The following is a 12,895-nucleotide window of genomic DNA, read 5'->3' on the forward strand; positions in this document are numbered from 1 at the left end:
TGGGATATAAAACATCATATATTTACGTACTATTGATAAATTGGAATAGTTCCAGTTTTGGGATTCCTATGCGGAACTAGATAACTTGACGTGCAGAATAGCCAGTAAAACATGTCTCTTCACCATTTTAAATGACTTTCCTATTCTACAACCTTTTTCCTTCCCTTCCAATGAAGATCTAATAGGTAATCAAGCCTAATGAGGTATGCTTTTATATCTCAGACATAATGATATTCATTTAAGAATATAAAGATTATCTACTAGTCATAAATGCAGTGCAATGTATAGACAAAACCCATCAAACCCCCATAATGATGGAGGTCGTATTACTTAGGCCAGAATTAATGTTCACCCCACTTCTCCATTTCAGTGAATCACAACAATGTACCCTTGGAATTGATGTAAAGAAGAAAACTCTCGTATGGGTTTCATAAGGGCAAGATTCAATTCTTTACTCTCTACAAAGCTAAACAAAATCTTTCCTTTAATTGGACTCTAATATAGTCAACAATTTCGTACAGAGATCACAAATTTTCTTTCTCCAGACTGGATTACCTATGGGAATAATTTTTATTATATGCAAACTACAGAAAATCCAAACTAGACTTCACTACCAAGAGTATGAAAATAAACAGAGTTAAGCTCATGTGAAACCTCATTTACAGTATGTATCCTCAAAGGGGGGCAATATGACATCCAAGGGGGCAAAAATTGGCTCTTAGGGGAGAATAAAAGAAACTTAGATATTACAATGATTTGTGCCCCTCCAAAACTCAACATTGTCTGAGATCATCGTATTCCTTAGCATTTATTTTCTCTCATTTAATGAAAATTTTCTTCTTAGGAGGTTGAATATGGAAGAAAAAAACCCACTGAGAAACACTGATTTAATATAAAATGAAAACCAAGTTTTATCTCTAACATCTCTTTTTTTCCATTCTTAAAATCAGAGTTTCCTTTCATTTCATCCAAATATTTACTGACACTTTAATGTAATTTCCATCTTTTCTTGCTTGTTAGTTTTTCTCTGATTTTCTCTCCATTATGTCCCTTTGAGCCAATACCTGGTGACTGGTGTGAATGTGAGAAATGGTTGCTCTTTCATCTTTACTCTCTTACTGATCTCTCATGTTACCACTTGCTGAGTGTTGGACCTCTGTCATCACAGCCCAGGAGAAGGTGCAACGTGGAGTCATAACTCACACACCTACTGTGGCAAGACTGACTACTGGGTCTATATCCAATTCTGACTGTAGTAGTCAGATGTGGTAAAATGGTGGCAGGAGAAAGAGCAACAAAAAAGCAGAAATAACTTTCTTAACAACATTTCAGGTCAGCTTTTCCCTCAGTAAATTAACACACTCATAATTCTAAGGTATATCGTCATAACTGGTCAAAATAGAAAAATGTCACAACGGAAAGCACTTTACTCCTATTTCTTCATATTTACCTGATACACAGGGGCATGGAAATATGTGTTGAGTAAACTTACGGGCTCAAGTATATTAGTGACTGCATTTCTCTTGTAATTTACAATCTTTCAGAAGAGTTATTACTTTACAAAATTTTAGTAAAATATATAATTATCTCATTCATTTAAACGTTTTTCTTTGCAAAACACTTTCCATAATAATATTTCACGATAGAACATGGCTTGCTCTTTTGTCCTGGACAGTTTCAATTGAAGCCGGAGGGTAGAAAGCTCTTCTGAGGACGAATATCCTCAGTTGGTTTAGGAATCTGAGGATGGAGAGTGATCTCATTACTCTATAATTTTTGATCGTTAGTCAACTCAGTTATAAAGTCTGGACCAAGCAACATATTTTCAAAGGCTCTCACAAAGGTCTTGAGGCTGACACTACCTGATAAGTAATGCCTGAGGTGAAATGGCCTAGCACCCACAGAGCCAGGAGGAGACCACACTGAGGCATCGACACCCCCTCCTGTCCCAGCTTTCATTGCTTGAACTATGAAGATTCACAAGAAGTCTAATTGCTGAATTCAAAAAGGTATCACAGTTATGTTCGTGATGTTAGCAGTTTATGTTTGATTATAATATAGTACAATAGCACTATACCTGAGGAAAAGTGAAATAGTTTTATTTTCCCCAAATCACCTAAGGAAGAATGTATTCCCAGATTATAGCATTTTACTACTTCCTACTTTTGAATACAAAGGAGAGTAAAGATAATAGAAAATATGTGTTTGACATGCTCTAAGAATTAAACTCTTCTTGTAAATAGACAATAAAATTTAAGAGGAATAAGCTTTTCAGAGAGTAGTAGACTCAGTGTCTTATGTGATTATCTCCCTCCAAAGAGCAGGAGGCCATTTTGCTGATATCTATTAAAATAAACAACAAAAAAAGGGTGCTGGCGATATTTAAAGAGAGCTATGCACCAATTTGAGGAAGTGCTGCCTTTGTAGATGTAACAGATAAAACACAAAAGAGAAAGACTGCACATTTAAATAGATCTATAAACTAAGCTAGAGCAACACTCCTCAAGAAAGATTCGAGAAATCTAGTCAAAATGCTTTGTCCCATTAATATCTGATTTGCTACATTTCCTAAGATTCACAGTTGATTTTAGCTAATTGTGATCAATCTTCAAACTCAACTCACTTCTACATTTTGATCTTTGAGGGGCTTTTATATAATTGCAAAATTTATACACAATGCTTTGGCATCGCTTAAGAGAACCTAACTTTTTATTGTCCAATACTTGAAAAAAATTTTCTTCCTTGGAATTCAGATAAATTTAGGAGAAAAATGTATGTTTTGAGTATCGACTTAAAAGTGTCAGTGTGTCCCCATGAATTGGGCATACGATCTATTTACTGAAAAGGAAACTATAGTACTGGAACCTTCTAAGTGTCAATAGTCTTTGATTTTGTAAAAGGAATTTTGGGTAATTTTGGAGATATACAATCTTCTAAATTGATGAAATTCTATATAGGCTTTCTTGTTCCCTCACACATTTGGGAAGGAAGCATTTAATGTACCTTTAAAATTTGTGTAAATTAGATTGGAAGTATTGTTTAGTAAACTTAATAAATGTTTATCTCAGAGGATAGCATAAGTGAAGAAGGATGGACAGAAGGGCTTGGAAATTTAGATTTATATAATTTTAGGAAAATTAAAGAATGCAAGGATAGGAAGGAACAAGAGTTATAGATCATTTTGCTTTAGTACTTGTTTCTCTGATTTTTGAGGGTCCTTCTGTTTTGTTGTTGCAGGGAAAATAACAACAATTACATCTGGAACATTTCCAGTTTTCCTGCTTAGCACTAAAAAAATAATTGTAGCAACACCCACAAAAGCTTCTATACAAATCATTTGAAAATTGCCATAGATTTGAAGCATACTTTTGTTGGTATGCTACTGCTGATGTCTCTTAGATTTTTAAAGTAGAAATTTCTGTTGGGATCTTCAAGTTACCTTTCCTATGTCCAGTACAATCACCCTATATAGCTCACTAACATGAACGCTGAGATTTGAATTACAGGGGATGTAGATATGCCTTTGTTTGCACATTGATGTTTCTTCTTAAGCAATGCTCCTCTCTTGGTCCTTGAACGTGAAGGCCACTTAAAATGTCCTTATTGTTGTAATAACTTTTAGAAAAATCCATATGTTGTTTAATAGCAGCAGGCTTTCTACACAGAAAATACCTGATAAGGTATCCTCATGAGCCTATTGTCTTCAGATCGTTGCATTGTATTCCCATGGCCTCTGCAAGTTCAGTTCCTCCTCCCTTGCTTGTGCTTCCTCCATTTTTTAAAAAAATCATTTGGCTACACAGAGCTGCCTCATGTCATTCTCTGCATACATCATCTCTGTTTTTTCTCTTTTCCTGCATAATGGCCCAGCTTTTCTGAGAGTAGCTGTTGTCCCGAGTGTGATCCTTTACTAAAATGGGGATTGAATGAAGGTGAAGCACAAATTATCTGGACGCAAAGGAAAACCAGGCATTTGAAAAGGACCCAGAAAGGAACGAGTAATGAACCAGAGTGGCCTCGATGAATTGCTGTAGAGGGAATTCTCAGTTCTGACACAAAAGGAACACATGGATACCAAGGAAAACCAGGGGTGGGGGGGTGGGCAGAATCTCAGTAGGAAGCCTGCCTCATAGGCTGGTCAGCACAGAGGGTTGAAGCCAGTAGCCTTCCAGATAGCAACAGAAACAAATGCATTTTATGAGTAACAGTTAAAAATTCAAACACGCCGGTTCTGGGACACAAGATACTTGGAAGGGTTGACATCCCTTCATAATTCATGTTCATTGTTCCTCTAAGTAAAATATGTGTCTCCCTATAGTTATTCTGTTAGGAATTGTACTTTAAAGGCAAGAGGACATTTTTGATAATGCACATCTTAAACTTTTCATTAAACTACCAAATTTAAATTCTACCTTTTTGTGCACTCTGACATTTTTGTCTGGCATTTTCATTAATTTTGCGACATACATAAATGTAGCTGAAATGTTAACTGATCAATACTTTGTCTCTCTCATGTAGCACTAGCACTCCATTCCCCAAGGACCACACAGCAGAACAGAAATTAAATGTGTAAAATATCAAATGTTAATGTTAAACACAGCGGCACTTACTGTATAACGACAGAAAAGGCTAAAACAATTCCAAATGGACAGATGGTACCACAAATTATCTACAATCACATTTAAAGATTAAAGTTTGTCCTGTAAAATAATTCTTTGACGCACACTGAAGTGTGTCCTTTTACTGATAGCTCAGTTGTCCAATTATTTTTGTGCTCATTACAGTGAGAAATGACAGTACTGAAGAGAAAGAGAGAGTGCGCACTCCGTTTTTTTTTTCCACGTTGCACCCACTGACATCCGCAAGAACACAAATGTCTGGTCAAGAGCCTGATGAAAATTAGGCCCAATTTATGAGACATTTCCACGTCTGCAATAGATGATTCCAAAAGACAAGCAGGGCCTTCTGCGCCACATACGTCTGTGTTTGCTCTCAGGCATACAATATTCATAGTAAAATTTAAAAACCTAATTCATAGCACACAAAAACAAGGACATTCCCAGGAACATGTTTGCTTATGTTTTATCCCTCGCCTCCCCGGCCGACCGCAGCTTTGTGTCGTCAGCCGGCTCTAGCGTCTTTCCAGAGCACACAGGTAGTGCCAAAGGGGCCGGAACCTCTCTAGCCCTACGTTTCTTAGGCTTTCCCCTTTAACTGACATTGGGACAAAAAGATCATTGTCTTTCCATTTTGGTTTCGTTATTCTACATTTGTTTTTGGATAGGAAATTAGAAAAGAAAAAGAAAATGGAATAGAAAAAAAAAAAGGCTCTTAAACATTATAAAGTTTACTGATCTGGGCCTAAAACCAAGCCACATAATGGTACAAATGCATGTGCTCCGTGAAGCAGCTGCATTTATGAAAAAGTGGGCCAAGTGGAACCAATATTATAATAATAGACCCGAGATCCATCAACAGGGAATGATGGGAACAATATGTTTGTAACAATGGGGTGCTGCTCATACTCTTCTCCTAATGGAAAGCAGTTCTTTTCAATAAACTGGCCTAAAAAGGCTCTGGTTATGCAACGAGATCTTTGAAACATTTCATTTTTAAATATATCACTTAATATCTTTAAGATGAATAAAAATCCTGCATTACTTTATTTTTTTTTCTGAATTGTTATGATACTTAGATTATAAGGCACATATTTTAAAAGCTCTTTTAGAAAGAAAATAATATCTGTTGTGTGGCTTTGGGTAAGGTTCTTTTCTGTGCCTCAGTTTTTTCCTCTGCATATTGGGAAAATAATAGTATCTACTTTGTAGATTGTTGTTAGGTTATTGGGAATATTAAATTCATGTATTCATGAAAAGCACTTTCGTGCATTAGTATCTGTGAAACAGTTTCCTGGTACATAAAGGCTTAATAAGTATTGGTTGTTATTATTATATAGAGGATTATTATATTATTATTTATAGGATTATGAAATAGTTTAGAATTTAAATGAAAACTCCAAGGAAAGCATTAGGCTATGTCTATCATCATTTAATAACTAGCTCTATTAGAGCAAAGCCTTATATATCTGGCATCATTGGAGAAGAGTTTCTTCACTTAAGAACAAAAAATTTCACAATGATTGACTGGTTTATTGGTTGGTCTGTTGATCTGGATGGCCATTTATATTGGGAGCCTACCAAGTACTAGATACTCTGCAGGTGATGCTGGACCACCAGGGTGGAAAAGGCAGGGCCCCCCTTCTCATGGTATGCCCAGCTCAGGTCTAGATAAATGAAGTTCAGTTTTGTTGTTCGTTATTTTAATCACATTCAGTAGAGTGTAACTCAGGGCTTGTATTCAACGAACCTGTCAATGTTATCATTTCTTCTCAAAAGTACTCTTCTTGCACATTCACATTGCGACTTGTGAGGCCTCTTCTCGCCATTTGTGTCTGCAGACCCTTATCCCACCTTTACTGTGGCCTCCCCCTCCTTTTTTGCAAGCATCTCGCATTCAGTTTGTGTTTTGTAGGATGAAGGCTGTTGGAAACTGATTACCAGCTGAGAGAGATATTATAATCTGTCTTTCCCAGTGAACTTGGATACCCTTACAGTGAAACCACTCAAGTGTTATCATGTACATGTACCTAAGTGTCTCAGAATTTCAGCACCTGATTTTTGTTAATCAAAGGAAACTGTGAAAAAAGCCTGCCATCTTGAATTCGTTTTACGTCAGTGACCTCTAGAAGCAAGAGAAAGTTTATGAAGACTTATACAATACATTGTAACATTAAAGCATTCCGAATGAATGTTCCTGAACAAATGACATAACTGTATAGATTCCCCTGTTTTCAAATTTCACAAACAGTTGTGCGGGATGACTTTGGAAGGAGCAAATCAAAGATGGCATCATGGCATGTTTGGGAGAATATTACTGCGTCTGTTATAAGGGCCCATGGAACCTGGAAGTAATGGCATTAAATATACATAGAAACTCAGTGTCAGTTTTTCCTCATTAATATCAAAGTGTCTCTATGATAGTGAAAAATCATAATCCAGTTTGCTTAACAGTACCCCAATGTATTTATTATGTGGAAGAGCTAACTAAAAGTGTATTGACAGAGGAAGATTTTCTTTTCCCAAACTTAATGATGATGGCAACTGCTTTCTTTAAGGAGACAACAACATGTCTACGGGAAGCAGGCTGCCTAACTTTCTGGTAACTTACAACACAAAGGGACATACACACTCTTTGTTCCATGTGCTCAGACATTAATGAAAGTCCTATACAAGGCCTGAGAGGAGGACAGAGCTCAAAGTGCTAAACAGATGTGCAGACACTCATTTGAATGGTAATACTAAAATGTTGATTTGTTACTCTAATCAAGGCTCTTCTTATGAGCTCCATCATAAAGTCATATTCTGCTAAAATGGAAACTATAAGAAAGCCTAAGGTACTCATCTTCTAACAAATATGACAATAAAATAAAGGATTTCAGAAGAAGGACTCTACTTAAACTTCAAACTGAAATCCTGAATAAGCAAAAATAACGTGAGAGCGGAAAATCCCAGCTAAAGCACAGAGGAAAGTATTCTCTCAGATTTTCTGGCTTTGCTAGTTGGTCTCATCAGCACTTTTTAAATAACCAAAGTAAAAGGCTACAAGATGAACATTGTTAGAGGACTATTTGGATCTATCAAATTCTCACTTGTGCCTTTTTAAAAACTGGAAATCTCAGAAACAATAAAACGTCTCTTAAATAGGTCACATCTACTTCCAATTGATTCACATATTAAAATATTACCAACCAGCATCCTACTGCCAATGATTTTCATATTTTGAAAAAAAATCTATAGACCAATAACATTAAAATAAGGATGGTCAAGATTATTAATTTTTTTTTTTAACACTAAGGACTTTTCTTGGCTCTGTTATTGGGATTTGGAATTATGCAATATGTAAAATTTTACTTTTTGACTGTCATGGAGAAAATTATATATTGGCTGAGATTTCTTGCTTTCCGGAAATCTGGTGGGGGTGGGGGATGTATTCTTGGACTCAGACCTTGAACGATCCATCAGGTTCCTGCCCACGGCAAATCTGTCCAGTCAAGTCTTAAAATAGGAGTTTTAAAATGGCCACATCAACATAACTGTTACTATAGCCACAGAAACATGCAGCTATGATTACTGAATTTAATGAATAACAATGTAAGTAATAAAGAATTATCATACCACAAAAGCAGCGAGGCTCCTTGGGGGTGAATCCCAATCAAAGCAACTATTAACGTAGTATGCAGCATTTACGAGCACCATGACACAACGCTTCATTCTGATAAAGTTTCTTAGGAGCAGCTGTACAAAAGATGAAAATATTATTAGAATTTGCAAGACTAAAAGCCATCAGATATGGCACAAAATTCTTCAAGTTTAGGGTGACTTGAAAAGGATTCATAAAGTTAATGAAGTTGGAAGAATATACCAAGCAATTTGGCTCATGAGTGAAAGGAAGAGAAGTATCTCTGGAAACAGCAGAAAGAACTGAATTATAAGAACAATTCCTTAGCTAAATAGATTTTCTTAAAAAAAGCATTATTATGTGGATTGGGCTACCTATGTGCAAAAGGCAAACATCTCCAAAAATTAAAAACATTTACATACTGTGAATCTTAAATATATTTTTAAATTCTTAAATCTTATTGTGGTTTTAAGATTCTTTACATGCCTTAATTTCAAGATATTTGAAAGTGAAATGGATAACGTGGAATGTTTCAATTTCAGGTCTTAGAGAAAAACCTGTCAAGTATTGCTTTTTTTACAGAAAACAAAATTTTCATCATTTTTGTGGGATTCTTCCTTATTTACTATCAATTTTTCAGTCTCGGTCTCTCTTGGTCTCTCTCTCTCTCTGTCTCTCAGTTTCTCCCTCTCAGTCTAATTCTCTGTCTCTCCTTTCCACAACAAATTTAAATTATATTTTCTCATTACTTTTTCATCGTTTTGGAGTTAAGAAAAAAATTATGGTAACCAAGTGCTTTACAAAATCTTTCATTAAAAAGGTATATGAGAGTTGGTACAATTTAAATCTAAAATTTAAAACAAGGCAAGGCTACAACTGTAAAAGAATAGCCCATATGCTGGATGATGATACAAAAAATGATCTACAGCTGTGCTAATAATTAGAATACTATGTCTACGGGTAATATTTTGCTAATTCCAAATATACTTCAATAGTGATCTGGTATTTTAAAGAAGTAGTTATATAAAGTTTCCTGAGGTCATATGGAAAAAATATGTCTATGTGTATGTCTAAATATAGATGCATGTACAGGCAAACCAGTTTTAACAAGTTATTAAAATTGAAATTTTTCAGGAAAAGAGTCACCCTTTTTGTTTTCCTTCTTTCCTTCCTACCCTGATCACCGTCCTTTTAGAGCTACTTTCATTACTTTTATCTATAATTGTGAAAACAATGTAATCTGTATTTCTATTTAGCTAGATATTGCATTTGTAATGCATGCACTGTCTTTAAACAACCAAAGATCCCACTGTTTACGGTGAATTGATTAGATGTAAAACAAAACTAATTTTAGGCTTCTAATAGCACAGAAAATTGTTCAATATTTTAACACACACAAATGAGTTCTGTATGCTTTATCGCCGTAACAAAAACATTTTACTTTAGCTGTGTTAATTGGAAGTAAACAGTTTTTTAAAGAGGTAGCTTAGTACCCTTTCTTAACTTGATAACAAACCTAATTTAAGACTGTGTCTAATTACAGGATATCAAGCCTTATTTATGACAGAAAAATCAGATGTGCTGATTTTCTAGTTTCCTAGCTAAAAATGCCAATAAAAGTTCATTTCTAAAAGATCATAGTCAAAATCTAATTAACAGGGAGGTTTCCCTTAAAAGATGGAGCCCCTCTCTTGTGGATTACAGGGCAGAGCTTTATGCAGGGCTCGCTTTACACACACCTGAATCATACCTGTGGGTGGTCGTCTGGACATATATTTGAACCTCGGCTTTTGGTGTTCTCTCTTACACATTCCATGGCAATCAGACAGTATTTTATGTTCAAAATGATCATTCTTACGCCAATGCATGAATACATATCCATTCTATGCAGCACCTACAGTATCCCCTTTCCATTCTGACCACCCCCATCTAATTTATTAGTTTGGTATTGTCCTTGCTTGATCTTTTAAGGAAAGGAAGGGAAGAGAGAGAAAGAAAGAGAAAAAGAAAGAGCCATTTCACATAAGTAGATGATCAACAATTCCATAGGCTTCCCCCCTCCATACTTCCAAAGTTTATTTGAATTTACTTAGATGTTTTACAGATACAATCAGGTCTTCCCAGAGGGGTTAATCTTTCCTTGCTCTTTACCTGTTTAGAGAGTCTGTTTTCCTCTTCAATGTACTTCTGTTCTTTGGGTATTAATGTTCGTAAGCTGGCTTTCACCTATACATCAACATATGTGTCTGTTATGGATTAATATATTACAAACGTTTACAAGTTTTTCACGCAGTTCGATTTGCAATAATTCCTAAAGTTTCAAAGTCCTGGCTGCTGTGCTCATAAAATATAAATGTATACAGTTGCACATGCATGCGCTTCCATTTCTTACGCCGGCAGGCAGCGGCCGAAGCACAGCCGCAGTGGCAGCCGCCAACTAGAACAGAAAGTGTGGGTGTGCCAGGCAGTGGCAGAAGCGTATTCTCCAGGATACATCAAGGTTTAGAGAAAATGAGGAATGACAGAAATTCTCTACAAATCAGGAACAAAAGCTTTCATGAAACTGAACTCTTTAGCAGTACAAAAAAGCCAAAGTTAAGACTTACAGCATTAAAAATCACATCTATTTCAAGATAGATGACCCCCTTTGTTGGCCCTGTCAGCTGCTTGTTTTTCAAGACGTAGGCTTTCTGTTCACCATTTTGAATCTGCGGGAAAAGGACATGACAGCCGTCTGTCTCGCGGTCTCCACTGAATACACTCCCTCAGTGACCTTTGACCCCCAGCTGCTGAAACTGACAGAGAACCCAAAACAACTGTGGCAATTCTGACAAGTACCTGTTCATTACCAGGATCAAGTCTGTCAGGAAAAATTAACTATCATGGGATTCAACATGGCCGTGAATTGAGTATGTTAAAATTTTTAGTGTTCTTATTACAGACCTTGGTTGAGAAATGACAGATACAGAGCTGAGGGTTTTTTTTTTTCCTTGAGCAAAAGCAACACAGAGCAGTGTGTCAGGTGAATAAAACTTACAGACAGCAATGGTATAGCAACTTTGCCCAGAAAGTCAGCACTTCGATCCCGATCTTCATCATAAACTGTCACTTCAAGAACTGAATGGATATCTTTAATGTTGCTGCATAATAAATACACATAAGAAGAAAAGACTTCATCAGTGGGGAACAAGAACAAAAATGCTTTTGAAAATTTAGATGGCTCCAGCTGATTTTGTGTGTATGTGTTTTTATGTATGCTATTTGCATATACACATATACAAGGTAGCTTGGTATCTGGCAGAATTTCCCATAATGCACCTTAGTAGACTACAGTGATGGTTCTATTATCTGGAACTTTGAACACCACTGTAATTTCAAGTTATAATTTTTTAATGAAATATAATCTTCCATCTGGATGGGCGCAGAATAAGTTATTGTAAAAAAAAAACACCAATAAGTGGCACTGATGTTTTTGAGACTTTTCCCTCTAATTATTATCACAATAATTTCTACCATCCTATTAACCCCATGTAAAACTTCAGTAAATTTGATATCAGCAAGAGTCACAGTATATTTTTCTTTTTTTTGTAACAGTAGGACATCTTTTTGTTTACAGTTCTTAACAAAACTTCTGGTAGTTTTGTAATAAAAATTAACCAACGCATAAAACAGAATGGAGAAAATGTAACATTGATAGCTTTTGTACCACCCCAGGATTTAGAAATTAAATAGTGTTCCATTATGTTCCACAGACAACGTATGTTAATAAACAACTGTGTGAGCTCTGCATTTTTGTTTCTGGAAAAATAAACCCCAATTGCTGACAGCATTGATTCTTTGATCAAACTGTTTACCAAGAAAACATGAATTAAGAGAAAACAAAAAAAATGAATATATTCATTACTGAAAGACTGCAACCGCATGTGAGAAGAGGCTTTATCAGGGCACAATCAATTAATGGCTTTGATAATAATCAAACCTATTCATTCAATTATGCATTCCAGGGAAAAACACTCTCAACAACCTTCTTAGGAGTGCAAGTCTCCTGACCAGGCTTTCATCTCTTATAAAAATGTGGAATTCCTTAAAGATAAATTGGTCAGATAATTAAATCTGATTAGTTACTGGCTCTTAAGCTGAGACATTATAAGAAATTAATGAGGAATTTAGCAGTTTTCATATACAAGAAAATAAAACTATGTTAGAAAACTTTTAAGAAGTACTCTGTTTGGAGAGTTTTCCTTTGTTCAGAGTTCATTTCTAAAGCCCAGTTAAAAACATACACACACACACACACACACACACACGCACACACACAACGAACTTAGGAGATACTATGGTGTAGATCGGCAGCTTTTTTAGCATGTAGTCAAAAGATTTATAAACTTTTTTTTTTTTTAAAAAAAGAAAAATCAACCTAAATGGTGATCTGGTAACTAGGACAATACTTAATGTTCTTATTGTACTAAAATGCAATAAAACAAAACTAAAGCATCTCTGAATTCGAGACTGAATTGTTTGCTGATTTGAGCAATGGAACAAATAGAGCTTTGTCCTCCCTGGTGTCAGTGCATTTGGGGGGAATTTCAATAGAAAGCATAAAAGGAAGAAGCGGTATGGCAATTCAGTTAATGGGAGCAAAACCCTTAGTCAAATC

The 12,895-nt window shown here is 35.7% G+C and overlaps 1 protein-coding gene across 17 annotated transcripts in view; it reads right to left on the minus strand.

Annotated features, from left to right (window-relative positions):
* Window positions 1-12,895, minus strand: part of MCTP1 (multiple C2 and transmembrane domain containing 1) — a 534,160-nt gene that overhangs the window by 145,302 nt on the left and 375,963 nt on the right. For 13 of the 17 annotated variants that reach the window (XM_045498313.1, XM_045498373.1, XM_045498303.1 and 10 more), the window contains 4 exons: window positions 11,276-11,378; window positions 10,845-10,946; window positions 10,390-10,464; window positions 8,235-8,354 (listed from right to left, as the gene is read on the minus strand). In XM_045498313.1, the coding sequence (XP_045354269.1) occupies window positions 8,235-8,354; window positions 10,390-10,464; window positions 10,845-10,946; window positions 11,276-11,378 (400 nt within the window). Of the gene's footprint in view, window positions 1-461; window positions 1,741-8,228; window positions 8,355-10,389; window positions 10,465-10,844; window positions 10,947-11,275; window positions 11,379-12,895 lie in introns of those variants that run through there. The other 4 variants (XM_045498331.1, XM_045498352.1, XM_045498404.1 and 1 more) reach the window with 3 other exon arrangements.

The sequence above is a fragment of the Leopardus geoffroyi genome, chromosome A1 (assembly GCF_018350155.1).
Source record: "Leopardus geoffroyi isolate Oge1 chromosome A1, O.geoffroyi_Oge1_pat1.0, whole genome shotgun sequence".
NCBI classification, from domain to species: domain Eukaryota; kingdom Metazoa; phylum Chordata; class Mammalia; order Carnivora; family Felidae; genus Leopardus; species Leopardus geoffroyi.